Source organism: Adiantum capillus-veneris, chromosome 19, assembly GCF_014529385.1.
Source record: "Adiantum capillus-veneris isolate H3 chromosome 19, ASM1452938v2, whole genome shotgun sequence".
NCBI lineage: Eukaryota > Viridiplantae > Streptophyta > Polypodiopsida > Polypodiales > Pteridaceae > Adiantum > Adiantum capillus-veneris.
The window spans coordinates 69,911,291-69,933,060 of NC_140949.1; the positions used below are offsets into that span (position 1 = coordinate 69,911,291).

Sequence of the window (21,770 nt, forward strand, 5' to 3'; positions counted from 1 at the left end):
CACATTATCACAAGGGAAGGTTGGTCAAGGTTACCCATTCTCTCTCACATAATACTCTCCAAAGCGACCTACACCGTGACGGATAGTCTTTCCAAACACAAGTCGGAAGAATCCATAAAGGCAATGCTAAAACCTTCCCAAAAAGAAGAACACAATTCCAAATAAAGAGGGTTGGCCACTAAAATCCATTGATGAATATAACAAAAACACAAAGCTTACAATCTAGCCATCTCTCTCTCTCTCTCTCTCTCTCTCTCTCTCTCTCACACACACACACACACACACACACACACTGTGTGTCACAGGCTCCTCGTAGGCTTGCCTTAGCACACAGTGTGTCACAGGCTCCTCGTAGGCTTGCCTTAGCACAAACTTATGTATTTGTGTGTGTGTGTGTGTGAGAGAGAGAGAGAGAGAGAGAGAGGGAGATGAGCATGGTTCTTCAAACCCACCTCAGAGGAAGAAATCTTTCAAGAGATGAGTTGGCTTAGGTGAGATGGCAATCCAGTATGTATAGTGTAGACAATAATATTCTATAAATGTTAATATGAGGTCAATGTATCCTTCACTTTTCTTTGCTCGTTAAATGACAACACTCCCGACTGGAGAACCCTTCTTGAAGTGCGTCTTCAAGTTCAAATCAAGTGTGAAATCTTTTCTAGCAATTGTCCTGAAGACTTGCTCATGTCTTTGTTGGAGAATTGGCAAACTCGGAGAGGATATGGCTGCTCTTTCGTGGATGCCATGAGTTTTCAAGAATACAGTCATTCTTGACTGCACAAGAAGTTGGGAAGATGTGGAAGATTCCAGCAATTCTAGCCATTTAAATTCCTCTTGAACAAGATAATGGACTTTTTGGTTAAGAATTTGAGGTGCAAACCAATGTTTTATTGTTTTATCAATTTATGGATTTAATAATACTAAGGGAAAATTTGAATCCATCCTTTGACAGACATAAAGCTGATTGGATTTGCAGTATCACATTAATAGTGTATAGAGGCATGGCATGAGTGTTGTTGGATATACTAAGTAACCATGTAAACGCGTGGCCAAACCTACATTGGATTTGATTTATGTGTCAAACATATTGGACACCGCTGTTTTCAATGCAAATGAACACTGGATTGGTGTAGGTTCCTAGTGCACTATTCACACCCTTTTGCTGAGGTAGGAGCTAATTACATAAAGTGCTCTCTAAAATTGGTTCAATCTAAAGGAATTTCGATATTTGGCCTCCTCTGGCCAGCCAGTCTCCAAACGAAACATCACAGTGGATATTTCAATTCCATGGCTTTGGGAGAACAGCCATCGCTATAAGAGACATAGTCATCCTCCCTCAAAATGGAGTCTGAAGCCATTACTCTTATGATTCATGGTATGTCTCCACCTACTGCTTCTCAGTTTCTCTCTCTTACTCCTACTGCTCATCGTCAAGGTCAGGGTCAAGTAGCATGCACTCTGAGTCGTCCATCTACTGGACATTCCTGGCCAGAAAAAAGGTTTGTGGCCGCTGGATGCTCGCCAACAAGTCAGGAGTTGGAATTATTGCAGCCATCACCCAATCCGAATACGCCAAAAATTGCTGTCATCTCAGCATACAGAACTTGCTCAATGTCGTCGTCACGTCACAATGGAGACGTCGCCGATGCAGCCGGTGCCAAGTCAGCAGCCAGAATCATTTGTTGACCCCCCTCCCGCTGACTTTTGATGGCCGGGACAGGACGCCTCGTCTCGTTTCCCAAGTAGTCAATGCTGCCCCATAGCTCCCAGCATCCGCCACTCACCAGATGGGGTGGCCTTGGTTATTGCAAAAGGACATCGGGCGTCCTTTCCGTAAACGCTCATGCCAATTGAGGCTTCTGCTGGTTCCAAATTCCCCTTTTGCTTGGTCCTGTACAGCCTGATTCACATTACTGTTCCTGCAACTCCATGCACGGTGGCGATTGATCTTCTTCTTTGTCATCAATGTTACCTTGTTTTAGATTGTGCAACCTATGTTCTGTAATATATGCGCAGGGACCACCTCTTCAAACATCAGTATTTTATGAAAGAAAATGTTGAATGTCATTGGAGTGACATGGATAAGCAGTTACAGGATGCTTCTTTGAATGTTGCTTTACCCTCATCTATCGATACCTTACAAAAATACTTTGATGAATCCTCACATGCTCAGAAATCATGAATCTTAAAGCTGCTGTATCCAGGAACACTTTTCCCATCTTTTGAACCATAGCAGGAATTGACATCTATAAGAATATTTTTCTCTTTTCTTATCTTTTTTTCGGTCACCATGGAAATTATAAGGTCTCCTTATATCCACGAGCGACCATGCAAGAGCCAGAATGACAAAGCTGCCTTTGAAGCATCAAACATGTGTAGCTCATAGTTCATACTGGCATGAGTCTTGTGTTGGTCATCCAAAGCATTCAGAGATCCTTGAAGCTAGAAAGATGCCCATTGCATACACCTGCCCCTATTGCCTGTTTAAACACCCAAGTCCCCACCTTCATATCTGCCCATTTTCACAAAGCACCTCCAGAGGCAACGATGAACAGCAGAGTTAGGAGGAAAAGGCATCTCGTGGATCACATCAACTGCCTTCACAATCTGCCCGGCACGTCCAAGAAGATCAACCATGCTGGTGAAACACTCGACACTGGGCTTCAAGCCATACGCGACTCCCATTTTATCAAAGATCTCCTTGCCTTTTTCCACCATACCTATATGATTACACAAATTCAGCAAACAAAGGAATGTCACTTTATCAGGAAGAATGCCCTCGTGCTGCATTTGCTCAAAGCAGTCCAGTCCTTGCACGCCTTGACCTTCTTGCGCATACCCTGTAATCAATGCATTCCACGAGACGACATTGCGAGAAGGGAGTTTCTCAAGGACACTGTGTGCTCGGTGAAGAGCACCACACTTGGCATACATGTCCACAAGAGCACCACCCAGCACTACACTATGCTTCAGCAACCCCTTCCTCAAAATCTCATCATGGATTTGCTTTCCCTTGTCAATGGCTCCGACTACAGCACATGCATTCACAATGCTGACATATGTCACTGCATCCGGGACGATGCCCTCACGCTGCATTTGTTCACAACATTCTAAAGCCTGTTGGCCTTGCCCCTTTTGAGCATAGCCTGCAATCAATGCACTCCACGAGACAACGTTGCGACAGGGTAGCTTCTCTAGCACACTTTGGGCCTGGGGAAGAGCACCACACTTGGCATACATGTCCACAAGGGCATTACCGAGCACTACATTATGTTCAAGAAACCCATGCCTTGATATCTCATCGTGAATCTGCTTTCCCTTGTCAATGGCTTCAATCACAGCACATGCATTTACAACGCTCACATAGGTCACTGCATCTGGAGGGATGCCCTCACGTTGCATTTGTTCAAAACATGCTAGGGCCTTTTGTCCGAGTCCCTTTTGAGCATAGCCTGCAATCAATGCACTCCATGAGATAACATTCCTAGAAGGAAGCTGCTCTAGGACGCTTTGTGCCTGGGAAAGAGCACCACATTTGGCATACATGTCCACAAGAGCATTGCCGAGTGCTCTACTATGCCCAAGCAACCCTTGCCTTGAGATCTCATCATGGATTTTCTTTCCCTTATCAATGGCTCTGCTCAAAGCACATGCTTTTAGAATGCAAAGATAGGTCACTGCATTTAGAGGGATGCCCGCACGCTCTACTTGCTCAAAACAGTCGAAAGCCTTTTGGACCTGCCTGTCTCGGGCATAGCCTGCTATTAATGCAGTCCATGGAATAACACTGCTGCTATTATGCATGTCAAGTAATGCCTGTGCCTTGTGGAGCTGACCGCATGTTGCATACATAGTGATTAAGGCATCCGAGTAATCATTCTCTGCTAGACCCCTGTTTTGAAGCTCATTATGCAACCTGATGCCTTTCGATAAATCTTTGTTCTTACAGCATGCCCATATGAGCGATGGTGAGAAAGCCTCTGCAGCACTTGCTATTCCAACGCATTGCTGTACTGCAAATCCACGCTTTGCAAGCTCATCTGTGACCCAAGAAGGATTGCGATGGCTATTCATCCACAGTGGCTCCTTGGTGAGTTTGTGCCTGCTGAAGTCCGGCTGCCTGGGGCTTAGCTTGTTGCTGCGATTGTCCCACCAATTGGAGGGATCCCTTAAAAATTCTTTCCACGAAATGTTGAAGTCTTTGTGCGGCCTATGGGTCTGCGTGCACAATTGCTTGCCTCCTGCCATGCCCGTGCCAACATAGCTAGGGTAAACGTCCCAATTAAAAGACGGGCCCCTTGTCAGAGGCCTGTCTACCTCCACAATATTTTATATGCAAGCCTCACTTTAGAGACACCAAGCCACGAGTGTTTCCGTGGATAGTGCAGCCAGGTTGGACACTCAGCCGTTCGATCTGTGTTGGCAGCAACGCCTCTAAATAGGCTGCCGATACTCTTGCAATCGGCTCTACTTTTTGTTACACACGATTCACAAATCAATCTCTTTCTGTGTCGTTCGACTGCCGCTCAAGATGACGTCCGTATTGAAGATAGCTGTTGCGCAGGGCTTTTGAAAGCACATCCTCAATCGAAAAATGGTGTAGCACAGCTAGGGCGGCTGCTCGCCCAAGTTAAGCGCCTCTAAACCGGCTCCTTTACCCTATGGGAAACGACAACGCCAAACAAGTGACCACCCCTATGAGTCATGACCGAAAGACCAAAAGGTGGGCATTAACTTAAAATTATAAGGTGGGCATCAACTTAGAGCGCTTCCCCATAGCTCCAATCTGGAGGCTTTTCCAGTAGGCGTCCATTTTTTCTTGGAGGGCCCTCCAAGTGGTAAACGGCGCCCCATACAGGGAGTGAACGTCATCAACTACAAGCACTGCCAATAAAGAAAATTATAGCCCGCCAACCTGCGGCGTGACAATTACCAACCTCATCGGCACTGAGTGTATTGCGACCTCCCTACACAAATTCCTGAGCTTCGTGCTCATGCGCGTGTAGCGTTGCTCCATTCAGCCACATTCTCTCTCTCTCTCTCTCTCTCACACACACACACACACACACACTCTCTCTCTCTCGTTGAAGCTCCTCTTTCTGCCTCCCTCCCTCCCTCTCTCTCTCTCTTTCTCTCCTGCACACATACACATCTGTGATATGTTATTTGAAGAACCTACAGTCACTATCTCTCTGTCCTTCTCTCTCAGATCACTATCATTCGTCCACAGCCCAAGGGCATGCTTCCTGTTTGTCACAATACCTCCTCTCTTTCATGCTTGCCTTCACCTTAGCTTTTGTGCACACACAGAATTATGACCCCCCCACTCCGTAAGCGGTGGTTCGATCTGCGATATGGACACCTTGCATGAAGTCCTTGGCGCAGCGATAATGGAAATTTCTTTAGCGCTGCACGTTTGGGTGTCAAGCATCGCCACACATGGTCTTCCCCCAATCGATAGCGGGTTCGATCTATGGGATGACGACTCGGTCATTGAAGCTGCAATTTCAACAATCAATTGCATCATCGCCTTTGCGGTATCCTACCGGCAACGAAAGAGTTCTGTTGTTGGTGTATGGTACGTCAAACCTAGAAGCAGGCATTTCTGGGATACTTTCTTTGACTACACAGAGGGTGACGACATTTGCTTCGAAGAAAACTTGCGATATCCACGACACTGCTTCGACTTCGTTTGCGCTTTGGTACAAGGCGACCTTCAACAAAAACCAATTCCTCGACAGATAGTAGCTGCGGTGTCCACAAGGGTGCTTACTGTGCAGAGGAAGGTTGCTTTGTCTCTACACATGCTCGGCATTGGAGGGCCGGTCCATAACATTGCTAATGTGTATAGTCTTGGGCGATCCATTGTTAGTCGAGTTTTTAGGCCGTTCATTGAGGCCATGATGAGACATAGGAGCACATTCATTCGCTGGCCAACCACACCACAAGAAAAGCAACTGGTGAAAGATAAGCAAAGCAAGGCTTCCCCAATTGTTGCGGTGCAATAGATGCAACTGTTAACCCTCGTGGCTCACGGACACCCTATCGCCTACGACGGACACCGTAACCGTATTATTTATTTAAGTAGAGTCAGGCACCGGGCTTGTCGGTCCAATAGGAAAAGGTAGAGTGATCGCCGATGAGAGGCGCACTCTAACATGAACATGCTAGGGTTAGTTGGCTAAGCATGGGCGCCCAAGTGTGAATGGGGTGAGCTCACATAAAAGCCAATTAAACCTAAAATTGAGTCATTCTCTCATTGTGCAATAGAAGCTGCTCTTGCTCCATCTCCACCTTCTCCTTCACCATCTCCTTGTGTGTGTGCGTGTGAGAGAGAGAGAGAGTGTGTGAGAGTGTGTGTGCGATCGAGCGTTGCAGCGGCACGAAGGCGGCGAGGCGGTTGAGCGCGGCGTAGCGGCGTCTCCCTCTTCTTCGCGGCGCGGGGATCCTTCATTCGTAACTACGCAGGAAGGTGAGTGACACACCGTTCTTCCTTGTGAGCTTGTCTGTTGTATGACTGTGTGCTAGGAGCCTTTGTGGCTCGCACACGGCGCGTAGCAAGTCCCTAGTCTTGACATTTTTGGCGCCGCTGTCGGCGATGAGACTCCTCTAATGAGTCCCATGGACCCATCTTACGTCATTTTACCTGGGGTCTCTATGCAATCTGAGCCTCCGAGCGACAACTTTAGCTTCCCTAACTTGGCTCAACCCTCTATTAAGGAAAACACAGTGCTCACTCCAGGGATAAGCCTGACAAAGAATGTACCGATGACATCTATGGTTAGCGCAGTGCCACTACCTAGTGTCGTAGTACCTAATATGGGGCCTCGACCGTATGTGCCTCTAGCCCCTTATGCACACATGGCCCCCACACCTCCAATTGTACCACTTGCTTATGCTCCTCGAGTGCCGCTCCCTAGCCCTTATCCGAGTGGACCTATGCCCGGTTATGTTCCATATCCTGCATCATCCACACATATGCCAAGACCGGTACCCGTCCCTCTCCCACATATGATTCCAAGAGTACCTCCACCGGCCCTGCCTCCTCACATAGGTGACTTGGCAGCGTTTGCTCAAACCATAGGTCGATCTATCGCGGAAAATATGCGTCATGCATCTGATAGAGAGCCTAGAAGTAAGGCAGTACAAATTGCCAAACTCACGCAAAAATTCAATGGGGACGAAGATGCTAGAAAACACATTGAAGTGTTTGAACAAGTATGTGATTCCTTAGGGGAACGCAACGAACTACATAAGTGCAATGCCTTAAGCTTGACATTAAGTGGGAAGGCTGGAGATTGGTATAGAACCCTAAGGGTGGACGAGAAAACAATCTACCCTACCCTTCGAAGGTTGTTTCTAAAGGAGTACATACGAGAAGGTGTGCTTTGGGGTGTAGCATCTCAGCTACAGAAGGCCGAACGTAAGGAAGGAGAGTCAGTAAGGGACTTCATTAGTCGTCTAAAGCACTTAAACTCTCGCTGCCCTGTAAATGAGCGCTTCAACAATAACCAACTGCTTGATCGATTCATCCGAGGGTTGAGGAATGAAGGAATCTATAATGGACTAGTGATTAGAGGTATCACAACCTGGGAAGATGTCACTGCCAATGCAATCCAATTAGAGGACAACTTGATGATAGCAGGCATGAGGGTGTCTACTGACACGAGATCCACTAGCTCACAAGCCATTGAGTATGAACCCATGACTGCAAAGCCCATTGCCAATGAGCCAAAGGTATTTGAGACATTCTTGACAGACCTCACCAAGGCAATCCAAGAGTCTCTTAATGATAATTGACCCCCTCAAAATAGTCACATGTATCCAAGAAGGGAGCAACAATGGTGTTCCATTTTCTTAGGTCCACATAGCACTAGTGAGTGCCCTACGTTTAGAGTAAAATTTAATGGAACTTGCAACGCATGTGGTAGGTATGGTCACCAAGCTAAGGATTGTTTAATGATCAAACGTATGATGGCAAATAGACCACCTGTAGCCTGGACGGATGCGCCTCGAGCTCCTGTATTGATGCCTGCTCCACCTGTTGAGCAACTACCGCAACACATGGTCCCTAGATCTCAAAATGTTGTACAAGCTACACCGCTACCACCTCCTGTGCCAGGACCGCAGCCCTCGCATCCAAGAGTCGGCCCCTATGAACCAAGTGGGTTGCGAGCCATCAAATGCTTATGCAGATGGCTGTGAGGAGGAAATAGACACTAGTATTGCCTACGGACTTGATACATTGGAAGAGTGTCCTATATACTACATGGAAGATTGTTGGGGGCAAGTCAAGCCGGTTTATCAAGCTGCTGCTCTCGCATCCAGAGGTCAAAATATCAACACCCAGGCTAGGAGGCCACCTCTTCAATGCTACGAGTGTGGTGGACCACATCGGGCAACGAAGTGCCCTATTAGGCTGCAAAAGAATGCTGCACAGATGCAAATGAATCAAGGGAGCACGTCTGCAATGCCAATACTCACATGTAATCGTTGTGGCATAGATCACTTGATTGCCCAATGCCCCTATAACCCAAATGCGCCTAAAATCACACCCCTAAATTTGGTCGAAATTGCTAGTGTGACATCGCCAATACCACCCGTCGCACCCGCTTATGCGATTACACGGTCCATGCTTCAAGGGCCAGGCCATATCCTCGAAGAGAGAGATACCGCGTCAGTTATCCAAGCAAAGAAAAAGAAGACACGAAGGAAGAGGTCGCAGAATACGGGAAATTCAAAGCCAAGTTCCAAAACAAACATAGGAACAGGAGATGACCCCGTGTATATGAATGACCTCGAGGATGATTCAGATTCAATCGAGACAATGGAGACTAGAACCAATACCACAAAGGGAAAGACCGACAAAGAAAACCGTAACATGGAACCAAATGAAAACCGAATAAGAGAAAACCATAAAGAGCCTCTGAAAACACCACAAGTGTTTCCAAATCCAATCCAAGACCCCCAAGATAAACCGTAGGGGCAAAAAGGGAAGAATCGTAAAAAGAAGATTGGGACGTACCCAAACCCAGTAGACGAGATTGAGCAGGTGAAACATCTAAGAGGTTTAGTGGAGGAGACTCAAAGGAAACTAGAACCAGAACCCATGCATGTCAAAATTCATGACACAGTGTTTCCCACGCAAGTTCATCCACCCCACATGAACCATAGACCGTTAGCCATATCTAGTATCATCCAAGAAGGGAGTGAGGACGGGACATCAGAAAGTGAGCATACACCCTTCTTGTTGGAAAGGATGTTTAACGAAGGAATACCTGATCCCATTGAGGAATATGAGATTCCATCCTCACCAGTTCCTAGTCAAGGACCTACACCCTGCAAAATGCCAATGAATGTTGCCAAACTAGTGGACTTCATGTCTTCTGAGGTCCGAACCACGATCATAGCAAAGTTGTATGGAGATCGTGAGTTATTCCTTGCACTTCGAGCATTCCTTAACTGAGAGCTACAAACGGGATTACCGCAGTTTGCGCAACCAAATAGGCCTGACTCGATTATGATTGATGAGGAAAATCATGTGCAATCACTTGACTTAGATGGACACGAGTCTGTGATCGAGGTACCCATTAACGAATTAGGGCAGTATTTTGAAGGCGACGAGTCTAATGCGACCCTACCCATCACTACGAAGGGATTAACTATAAAGGGAATTCTTGATGGTGGTGCAGGAGTTAGCATCGTTACAAAAGATTGTTGGGAATCCATGGGAAAACCCCGCCTCAGTGTTACTAACATTGTGGTAAAGATGGCAAATGGTACCATAGCCAAACCTATGGGGATGCTCAAGGATCTTAAGATCAAAGTTCTAGGACACAAGGTATGACATACGTTCATTGTAATGGATTTCTCTAAACACCTTATGTCATATGAAATGATTTTAGGACGACCATTCATGAGGGAAGCACAAATGGTTCATGATTGGTCTAAAAATCATGTCTATTTGCAATTCCAAGACTCTGTCCTTAGAGTGGATTTGGTGACTGGTAAGGTACACCCCTTAGGGAGTAAAACCATTATTGATCATCGCTCATACACCACAGTTCACTCGGCCCCACTACAATATTGTTACACTTGTAAGAAGGATACAGACATTGGCCAAGATTCTCCTTACATAGATGTGTTACCGGGTATGACGGAATCAGACAACGTAGACTGGGTACACCTAGCTGCAACCATAGATACCCGGGGAAATAGAGGAACCACTTGGGTCACACCAGAGGGGGAAGAGGTACCACAAATTGCACCTCTGAACATGATAAGTGCCATACATGCATCTTCTAAGGGCAAGGCAATTGTAGACCAATCTGACAGTGACACCGATAGCTCAATAGAAGACTTTGACCAACACGACTCAGACACTGACTCCCAGAGTGAAACGGATTCTGAATCTCATGAATTAGAGAGTGGAGCAAGTTCAGAGTCAAAACATTCGGAAGGACCGAGCACATCAACCGATGATAGCTCCTCCGAGAATGAAGAGGACACCAACGAGGACTCCTTTAGTGAGCCAGATCTAAATGCAAATCAAAAGCAGGTCTCAAATAAGAAAAAGAAAAACTCTAAGAGGCGTCGATATCGAGCCAATGTATGTGCTAGGATAAAAAAGAAGAGATCCTCAGTAGAATGGCTCAGTTATATAGGAGCATGTGATGCTCATCGTAAATTGGTAGACGATTGGGGTGAATATCTCCAAAATGTTATGTGGTGTAGACCACGACCCCATGACATAGCCCAATTAGAGATCATAGACAAGCCAAAGTTGAGCCGCACTGCAAGGAGGCGTCAAAACCAAGAGTTAGCTTGACAACACAAGAAAGCAGAAATGGAAGCACAGACCAAAGCACAACCAGAGTCCACAGACTTGCATCCTGCACCAGAACATTTCAAATCTTACACCACGGGGGAAGCAAAGGTTGTGTACACAAAAGCCCAAAGAATACCTATCGATGGGAATAATGGAATCTATGATGGTCCGGCAATAGTTAAAGAAATAGAATTAGCCGACCCCGGTGAAGAATCAAAACCTGTTTTTATTGCCCAAGACCTCACAGAAGTTGAAGAGGTGGTCCTCAAAGAGCTTCTCAAGGAATTCAAGGACATATTCGCTTGGACATACCATGATATGAAAGGTGTTCCACCTTCTGTGGTCCAACATACAATCCCTATGATTAGCACTGCGAAGCCCGTACAACAAAGACCCTACCCGATGAATCCTAAGTACGCAAAGACCATTCAAGAAGAACTAGAAAAGCTTATCAAATGTGGGTTCATATATCCTATTGAACACTCTAAATGGGTGTCTCCAATAGTTATCGTGCCAAAAAGGAATGGGAAAATCAGGGTGTGCGTGGACCTCAAAAAAGTTAATGTAGCTACTAGAAGAGACCATTACCCCCTACCATATTCCGAACATGCACTCGAAAGAGTTGCAGGCAAGGAAGCTTATAGCTTTCTAAATGGGCACTCAGGCTACAACCAAATCACGATAGCGCTAGAGGACCAAGCTAAAACTGCCTTCATCACGGAATTTGGCGTGTTTGCATTTCGTGTGATGGATTTTGGCTTAACAAATGCCCCTGCTACATTCCAACGATTAATAAACACTGCTTTTAAAGAATATTTGAGAGAGTTTTGTGAAGCTTTCTTAGACGACCTTTGTGTTTACTCTTCTTGGAAAGAACATCTATCATGTTTGCGGAAGGTGTTTGAAAAGTGTAGGTTATATCGTATCTCATTGAACCCGTTCAAATGCCAATTTTGGGTCAAGCATGGAGTTATTTTAGGGCATATAGTATCTAAGAATGGTATCTCAACTGATGAGAGCAAAATTAAAGTGATTCTAGAGTTACCACCACCAACCAATTACAAGGGAGTTCAAAGGTTCATGGGACACGTGGGTTATTATCGACGGTTTATTTTATTTTTCGCTGAGATAGCACGTCCTTTGTACAAGCTTCTCATTGAATTTAAATGGACTGAAGAGTGTGACCAGGCCTATGAACAATTGAAGAAAACACTAGCAAGTGCTCCGATTTTAAGGACACCTAACTGGGATGTCATTTTCCATGTGCATATTGATGCATCAAACTTTGCTATTGGGTGTGTTCTCACTCAACCAGGAGAACATAAATTGGACTATCCCATTAGCTTTGCAAGCCGTCAATTGAACGATGCTGAAAGGAACTACACCACTACAGAGCGAGAAGGTTTGGCAATGGTTTATGCAGTAAAGAAATTTCGCTACTACCTTCTGGCAAACAAGTTTGTATTTTATGTGGATCATCAAGCGTTGCTGTATCTGGTAAACAAGCCATGCTCCGCAGGAAGAATCACACGATGGTTGTTAATTCTTCTGGAGTTTGATTTCACGATTGTAGTGAGACCCGATAAAAGGCACGTCATGGCTGATCATTTGTCTCGCATACCCAATGGTGAAGCCCCTACAAGAGTTGATGATGAATTACCCGATACTTCCCTATTCATAGTTGAGACTATGCCTGAATGGAGTGAGAACATTGTTAACTTTTTAGTTAATGGTTTTCCACCCAAGGAACTTCGTAAGGATATCGCTCGAAGGCTAGTAAAAGAATGTGAACCCTATTGTTTGATTGCCGGAACTCTGTATAGACTAGGCAAGGACGATATTCTTAGGCGTTGTGCCCGCGAAGATGAATATTTGTATATCTTGCAAGAAGCACATATGGGCATAGCAGGAGGACATTTTTCAGGAGACCTGACTGCTAGAAAGGTGCTGCAATCAGGCTATTGGTGGCCAACTTTATTTAAGGATGCATCACTTTTTACAAAAGGGTGTGATGAGTGCCAACGTTACAAGACCACACAGCGCAAAGACAGAATGCCCTTACATCCTATTAAAGTTGAAGAGAAGAAAAAGTTGAAATATGCCTGTAAAGGACCATATAGAGTATGTGAAATTACCCCACAAGGTACCCTTCGTGTGGAAACTCTTGATGGAGTTGAAACCATTGGATTCCTCAATGGGAGTAAATTCAAAAGATATTATGATCCTTTAAGCCAAGAAGAACTACGGGCCATTCATCAAAAGAAGGCCGCCAAAGCACAAACCGAGTTAAACAAGATACAAGCTCAAGCTAAGGCTAAGGAGCGACAACAACGTATAAGACAAAAACGAGAGGCTAACCTTGGAGTCACAAATGCATTCCACGTGGAAATCGAAGAGGATGGGTTGGACTCTGACACACCTCTACGATACCCTATTGAGTTAAATAGTGCCTATGGAAAAGTGCTATATAACGCCTTATTGGACACGGGTGCTAAATATAATCTGCTATCCTATGGGGTGTGGTGTCAGTTAGGGAAGCCACCTCTATCTGAGAGTATTATCCAAGTCAAGGGTGTCAACAAGAAAAAAAATACGGTTTTTGGAATCTGCCACACTTCTGTCAGTTATGACAATGGAATTGTAGCTCAAGACTTTTTGGTCATGCCTACTGGAACTATGGAGGGTAATATAAACCTAGGCCGCACGTGGATGATAGCCACCAAATGCACTATTGATTGGGGGACTGGGGGTGTTACAACGCAAAAACCAACTCTTAGCCCTACCACTCAAGCCATAGTCCCTGAGATATTGCCTAAGGAAATAAAACCCAAGACATTGCATGTCCAGGAGGTTGAACCATACGTCCCCATAGCCCAACTCTCTAGAGCTTCAACTGATGTAGTTGAAAGAAAGCTTGAGACACACAAGAACCATCCTAATATAACAGAGAAAACATACAAATGGGTCCCTAAAGCTTCTGTAGTGAGCGTGGTTGATGCAAAAAAACGGAAACCTCGTAAGAACCGTCCCACTCACTCCAAGAAATGTAAAGAAACGTTGCGTTGGATTCCTAAACGACTATTGGAAGCCCAAGGATACTATGAAGGAAATGATCAAATCTGGGTGTCCAAACGTAAAGTGTACTCTTACCTGTCACCTGGCCCATGTAAACCTAATCCTGTGGCTCCAAAACAAATTGAAAATCGCGGAAAGGAAAAAATCATGGAATGTTACACACCCGCTCTAGAGCTAGTTTGGGTACCAAAGAAAGAACGATTTGTTCCACCTAGCTCAGGAACAGGGAAAACAAATGAAGCTTCTTGCTCTTCATGTAGTTCCTATACGCAAATAGAAGCTTCGACACAACCTCCACCTACCACTGTACATATCCATACAAGCACGAAAGAGTTTGCACCTCCCGGGGTAAGTTCACCACCTACAACAATGTTGCAAATAAAATCATGGGAGAGTACCTTACCACCCTTGCAACTAGATGAAACGCATAATGCGGTCGAAAACTATTGGTTAAAGCCTTCACCCATAACAACTTGGAACAATTGGTTTCAAAAGGTGACGACCTCATTCCAAAAGGTATGATCTACCCAAGGAAGGGGGGGAGTGTTTGCTAACATCAATCATTCACTCGCTCCCCTCTCAACCTTCCTCCCTGACCTCTCAATTCCAATCTTAGGGAATGTATATATATAGCCTTATACTCACAAAAAACAAAAATAGTAAAGAGCAAGAGCGACTAGCAACGAGAGAGCACCCTATCAGATCTTACATATAAGTCCAAATTCACCGTGTCAATTCAAGCAACACACAAAAACAACTCTTATGTTTTAAAGGCCTAACCAAATCTATCTGTCTTGTCAGAAATGGCTACTTCACCAGAGGCATGCACTTCTATTTTTGATGAAAGGTACCCTTTGTCTTTTCCTCAAGTGTTCTACGTATGCTACCCTATACTTTCTTGCGAATGGGATTTGATAGAGAGCCTTGCATGTGAGAGAAATTTTGAGGAGTTAGAATGGCTGATACGTCTATGGCTAACTAGTGATCTCTACCCAGTAGCGAATGTGTCTCTAGTGGCACATGCTTATTCTTTTGCACAAGATGAGTATCCACGCATCGCGAGGTTCTTGGTTAGCATGCTTGAACAAGAGGATGATGAAGAGGAACTAATAGAGACCGAGGGAGACTATGGCCTCACGGACAACGATTTTATTTATCTAGATGATGAGGATAGAGGCCTAGCCTTAGGGTAGCCACCCAGTTTATATAATATCCTCTTTCCTTGATTCTAAAAGGGGTGACAGATAGGTAGGTTAGGGGTCTAGATTGTGTTTTGAGTTTGTTTTTTAGGAGTTTTAATTTTTCACACTGACATGCCTCCTAGAGGTATAGTGCCTGTTTTTGGATGTGTTAGGTAGGATTTATATGGATCTCCATCCACATGGCTGAGGACATCTGCTTCAACGAAATGAGCCACTCCATACCTCCAGGTGTACTACTTTCCATGATTCATGTTGGTGGATATGTGTAATTGCTAATAATGATTTTTCATGCTTTGTTTGAGTGCAATAGTTATGATTGTTATCTGCCATTATCATTTTTTGTTGATCTTCGATGCTCGTGGCACTAGAGGTGGATTGTACAATCTCTATCCATCCTACATGGTAGGCGTGGCCAGAGTGTAGATCCGTCAACACCTCAGTGTGGAGGTTGTATGTCCAATGATCATTAATGAACAATCCTTCTAGAGTCGACGTGTTAATGGTTTCTTGTGAGGTAGAAGCAATGTTGCTCCTCGTGGTTTTACTTGTCACCAACGGTACTCTAGAGGGAACTTCTGAAGGAGGCAGCTCAACAGGGCCTTCTTGGTAAGAAGTTGGCAGGATATCCACATGGACACTCTTTGGGGGTGTGGGGTCCACGTGCGATGTGAAAAGAGAGTCCACTTCCCCACCCCCTTCGTGTGCTTCATTTGCATCAGGTTCCGAGCGAGTAGCTCTACCTAATGTTTCCATGAAACGACTAAACATACTAGTACTAGGCTGTGGAGCTTCGGGAGGTGCATGGCCTTCTCTCTCAGTGTTTTGGGTAGGGTATGCTTCCATGATTTCTGAGTCGGAGGAGGAATCACTAGCGGCTATTTTAGGGTCTTGGGTGGTGCTACCTTGTGTCCCCGCTGAGGGTCTAGAGCCTATCGTGGATGGGTAATGGGTGTCCGTATGAACAGAGGCACCCTCAATATGCTCATGTTCTAGCACCCGCCCAGAGCGTAAGTGCATGTGCTTTTGATACCCTAAGGGGTCAAAAAGCTGCTCTAGGAGGCCTTGTGACTAGTTTTTTGCGTGTTTTTTGTTTGTTTTTTGCTAGATTTTTTAGAGCGTGTCGTGGAATGGGCCGTGTGATAGCTCGAAACGAGCGTATCGCTAGGAGGGACGCGCCGTGCTTTACAGCCCAACGTTTGGTTCTATCTTGCTCCAGAAAAGCCGAAACAGTCTTTTCCTAGCTGGGGAACTAGGCTCCAAATTGCAAGTGTAAGGGTGCAAGTGGGAAGAGAAGGGAGGAGAGTGGAGGACTTGTCCCACATGCTCTCATTCCCTCTTGAGGGGTAGGGTATATATATAAGAGTGAGTCTAGTATATATCATAGGACTGAGGCCTGAGGCCTGGGCCTGGGCTTGGGCTTGGGCTTGGGGAAATGATCCCGATCCCGATCTAACTTTTATACAAACCAACCCGTCCGTTTTTATAACTCATGTTTTTTATTTTCGAAAATCTAACCTCCCCCTCACTCACGTTTTTATTTTTCGATTTTTTTTTCGAAAAAGATTTTTTTTTTGGGATATTATTTGGTACGCGTTTTGGTGCGCGTTGACCTCACCTAACTATTTACTGTCCCACCTACCTACTGACCTGCTAATCAATGGTTCACCTAATTACTAACCTGCTTAATTAACTAATTGTGCGCCTAAATGTGCACAAACCAGAAAACACAAAAAACACAGAAAATGCAGAAATTGAAACTTGACAGAACTGTGCAGTGCAAACCAGAAAATGCAGAAAACGCAGAAACGCAAGAAATGCTAACTGTGTAAGCTGAAATTTGAGCTTAATAGAACTAGCAAAACAGAGCTTAACAGAACACAGAAAACTTGAATGCAGTCAACAACATTCTGTCTTTCTCTACTGTTTTTGCATAACAACAATAATCAAACTTAAGCCGCGCCTTTCCTACATAAAAAATAGCTTCAATACAATTTACAGGTCACCATTGGAGCTTCACGCGCAGCAGCTCCCCGGTAGCGGCGCCAAAAATGTCAAGGCTAGGGACTTGCTACGCGCCGTGTGCGAGCCAGAAAGGCTCCTAGCACACAGTCATACAACAGACAAGCTCACAAGGAAGAACGGTGTGTCACTCACCTTCCTGCGTAGTTGCGAATGAAGGATTCCCGCGCCGCGAAGAAGAGGGAGACGCCACTACGCCGCGCTCAACCGCCTCGCCGCCGTCGTGCCGCCGCAACGCTCGATCGCACACACACTCTCACACTCTCTCTCTCTCTCACACGCACACACACAAGGAGATGGTGAAGAAGAAGGTGGAGATGGAGCAAGAGCAGCTTCTATTGCACAATGAGATGGTGAGGGAGAAGGTGGAGATGGAGCAAGAGCAGCTTCTATTGCACAATGAGAGAATGACTCAATTTTCGGTTTAATTGGCTTTTATGTGAGCTCACCCCATTCACACTTGGGCGCCCATGCTTAGCCAACTAACCCTAGCATGTTCGTGTTAGAGTGCGCCTCTCATCGGCGATCACTCTACCTTTTCCTATTGGACCGACAAGCTCGGTGCCTGACTCTACTTAAATAAATAATACGGTTACGGTGTCCGTCGTAGGCGATAGGGTGTCCGTGAGCCACGAGGGTTAACAACAACACACATCAACATGGAATTGCCAGTTGGTGAGCTACACGCACATTGGTTCGATAGGAACCATAATTACTCTATGATATTGCAGGCGGTGGTCGATAACAACTTGCGTTTCCTTGATGTCATGCGTGGTATGCCCGGTGTCTGCAATGACATCCGTGTGCTATGAAATTCATCATTGTATAGGAAAGTACAAACCAATGTGATTCTCGATGGCCCAGCAATTACGGTGGAACGACATCGAATTTGAGAATACATTCTAGGAGATGGCAGTTACCTGAACTTGCCATGGCTTGTCACACCGTTTCCTGCTGCGGAGCGCGATGATATCTTGCAACAATTCAACTACAAACTTTTTAGTACACGAATTTTTGTGGAGCGAGCATTCGGTAGGTTTAAACAGATGTGGGGCTATCTGCAACAACGAGGAAGACAACCTGATGTGGAGCTCTTGCCAAAAGTCATTGCCACCTGCTGCATTCTACACAACATATGGGTAGACTTTGGTGTACCATTTGATGATGATACCATTGCCGACGATGAGCAAGCTCCACAACCTTTAGGAGTTGCAGTCAGGGGATTGACCACCAGAGACGTCCTGCCCGCTTACATGCGAGACGGTCACATGGTCTAGTTTGCAGTACTCTGTAATCTACGATTTGATCTAGACATTGTTTTGCTGACTATGCATTGTTTTACTATCTATAATTTGATATATATATATAGTTTTGTTGTCTATACGTTGTCAGATGTTTCACTTAAGTGTCTCCATATTTGTCCATGTTGGACATTTTATCTACCCGGGTGTGGGGGGGGGGGGGGGGGGGGGGGGGGGGAGAGAGAGAGAGAGAGAGAGAGAGAGAGAGAGAGAGAGAGAGAGAGAGAATGTCACAATGCACATAGAGATTGGCCTTTGGCAGTCACACAAAATATCGATTTCAGTATGATTCAAAAGCACACTATGAAGCATTTAAAGAACTTAACCAAATAACAAACTAAAAGCTTGGCCTATCCATTTTAAAGTAGTGCTCCCAATGCTTCAATAAGTTGGGGAGAGAGAGGGGGGGGGGGGGGGGGAGAGAGAGAGAGAGAGAGAGAGAGAGAGAGAGAGAGAGAGAGTGAGCAATAAATTTCTTTTTTTTACTAACACGGTGCCCCTACATTTTAAGTATTGCTCCCAAACTTTTAAGTCTTTTTTTTTTTTGGGAGGGGGGGGTGGGGGGGGGAGAGACACACACACACTGCACAGTGTGAGAATTAAGTTAGACACAAAAAAATAATTGGCCTTTGACAGTCTGCACAAAATATGAAATTCAATAGGCTTGATGTTTCAAAAGCACATTATGAAGTATTTAAATAATAAACACCTCAGCCAAATAACAAACTTGAAATCTTTACTATCCAACTAGTGTGGCCGGCGGCTTCGCTGCCTCTCTCTCTCTCTCTCTCTCTCTCAGCGGCAGGTTGCAGTGCGCACACCTTCGGAGCTGGCCGGTTGAAGCTGCTCACGACACGTGGCAGGGGGGGGGGGAGGGGGGGGGGGGGGGAATCCCCTCCCCTTTTATCTATTAGTATAGATAGTGAACATCCCAAAAGTGAACATCACATCCACAAAAGTTGTTTATCATGTAACAACTACTCAATGCAACTACTCAATGCAGGCAATGATAAAAAACAAGTGATAAAATCACAAGGCCTGCCAAATTAAGGAAACTAATAAAGAACATGAAAGTGAAACAAAAAAATAATAGGATGGTAATCATATTGATCCATAGAGAAAGTGATTTACAGATAACATCATAAATGTTGACCGCGATGAAGGATTGAAGAGTATCAAAGTGGTGTTTTGATAGGATAAACACAAACATAATGTATGGAATCATACCAGGCATGATAAAATTTTCTTCTTGAGATGCAATTTTTCAAGTACCCTTTCATATGCTTTGTGTAATGCAATCAATTTATATAATTTTCCATATATATCGTTAACTTAAAGATATAAACACAAAAAATGATAGGCAATTTTGAGATTCTAGCATGTCAAATGACATGAGTTTTTTTTAAAGCACATGTTTTGATAGGCAAAATAGCCCTTGACAAAAAAAAAAGTCAATTTTAGGCCTTGATCTAAGGCTAAATCCCACTTTAAAATCTCTACGACTCTAAGCTTTAAAAAAAAAACATAAGCATAGTGAATTGAATTAAAAAAGCACCCTAAGCTTTAGACAAAAAGAGTGAACACTCTCATGTGAACGGATTACAATAGTTACTTTAGTTTGATCAATTTATCAAAATCATGGAAATGATTGACCACTGAGCGTAACAAAATCATTGCAGTACAGCACAAGGTCATTTACACAAATGATTAACCACTCAACACAGCCAAAGAATGGCAACCAATTATAATATTGAAAACACCAACTCTTTTGAAGCTACCTGCATGGAGGCTGCGCCGTAAAAGCGTTCGCTAGAAAGGAGGAGAGAGAGAGAGAGAGAGAGAGAGAGAGAGAGAGAGAGAGAGAGAGAGAGAGCAGCAGTTAGCTGATAGGATGAATCTGCAGCATGTTCGTGTGGTTTTGGTGGAGGTAGGGAGCAGACATGGTACGTGGTTTGGAGATGCAGAATTACGTTGTAGGTTGCACAATATAGCAGAGAGACAGAGAGAGAGAGAGAGAGAGAGAGAGAGAGAGAGAGAGAGAGAGAGAGAGAGAGAGAGAGAGAGAGAGAGAGAGAGAGAGAGAGAGAGAGAGAGAGAGAGAGAAATACCTTGTAATTGGCTTGCGTTCGTGCAACTGCAGCAATGCCACGTTCATGCTTGCATTCGTGCACTTCCACCACAATGCCGCGCGATGGATGAATGCAAGGGCGCAGTGGGAAGAGGCAGCACAATGCACAATTTAACAAGGAGCTGCATGGTTTCTAATTTTGTTACCGGTGACAATGCAATCACGACTGCCACTTGGCAGTCTAGAGGGTGATAGAGTGGTGTGGAGGGTGGGTGAGGCACCCCCCATCAAAACTTCGGGTAGCTCCATCAATCTCGGTGGCAAGCCCTCCACAATCGATATGGGACTCCCACACCATGCAGAGATGTCCCTCCACAACCGCCTCCAAGGCCCCTATGGGGGAGTGCTCTTAAATCCAGCCCCTACTGGTACCATGGTAATAATTATTAAGCTCATTAATAAAGAAATTCAATTTCTTTATTGGATGCTGCCCAAAATATACCCCCATCCCCAAAACCCCAAAAAGTCCACGTTAGAAGCTACCCCTTTGCAACGCCTCACATAAGCCATGTCGGCACCTCCTGCACTCGGCACCCTGTCCCCATCCCCTGACCTTCGTAGAGAGAGAGAGAGAGAGAGAGAGAGAGAGAGAGAGAGAGAGAGAGAGAGAGAGAGAGAGAGAGAGAGAGAGAGAGAGAGAGAGAGAGAGAGAGAGAGAGAGAGAGAGAGAGAGAGCGCTCTGCGATGCCCCTATGCATGCGTCTTTTCCGCCTCTCCCCTTCACCATCCCACCCTTCTCCACCTGCCTCACATCGTGCCTCCCCTGGCTGGAGACCAGCTCGCCACTCTGTCGAGCATGCGCGCACGCACACACACACAAACACACACACACACACACACACACACACACACACACACAGAGAGAGAGAGAGAGAGAGAGAGAGAGAGGAGAGAGAGAGAGAGAGAGAGAGAGAGAGAGAGAGAGAGAGAGAGAGAGAGAGAGAGAGAGAGAGAAAGAGAGCCCATGCCGCCTCCCATCCGCCTGGTTGCACGCACACACACACACACACACACACACACACACACACACACACACACACACACACACACAGAGAGAGAGAGAGAGAGAGAGAGAGAGAGAGAGAGAGAGAGAGAGAGAGAGAGAGAGAGAGAGAGCCCATGCCGCCTCCCATCCGCCTGGTTGCACGTGGTCCCCTCTACCTCTTGCTTCTCTCACTGCCATGCACATTTCGCAAAGCATTGTATGGAGATTCAGT

General features: G+C 45.3%; 1 protein-coding gene and 1 pseudogene across 1 annotated transcript; one reads left to right on the forward strand and one right to left on the reverse strand.

Moving 5' to 3' along the window:
- Nucleotides 1-944: 944 nt before the first annotated feature.
- Nucleotides 945-4,418, reverse strand: LOC147434200 (pentatricopeptide repeat-containing protein At2g03380, mitochondrial-like). The gene has a single exon (XM_086490770.1). The coding sequence runs from the start codon at nt 4,246-4,248 to the stop codon at nt 2,485-2,487; it is 1,764 nt and encodes a 587-aa protein (XP_086346896.1). The 5' UTR covers nt 4,249-4,418; the 3' UTR covers nt 945-2,484.
- A 936-nt stretch (nt 4,419-5,354) lies between these two features.
- Nucleotides 5,355-18,401, forward strand: LOC147434201 (protein ANTAGONIST OF LIKE HETEROCHROMATIN PROTEIN 1-like; annotated as a pseudogene).
- The last annotated feature ends 3,369 nt before the right edge of the window (nt 18,402-21,770 follow it).

What these genes read in the sequence shown, in the direction of transcription:
- LOC147434200 (XM_086490770.1), bottom strand. Translation starts at nt 4,248, where the DNA reads ATGGCAGGAGGCAAGCAATTGTGCACGCAGACCCATAGGCCGCACAAA.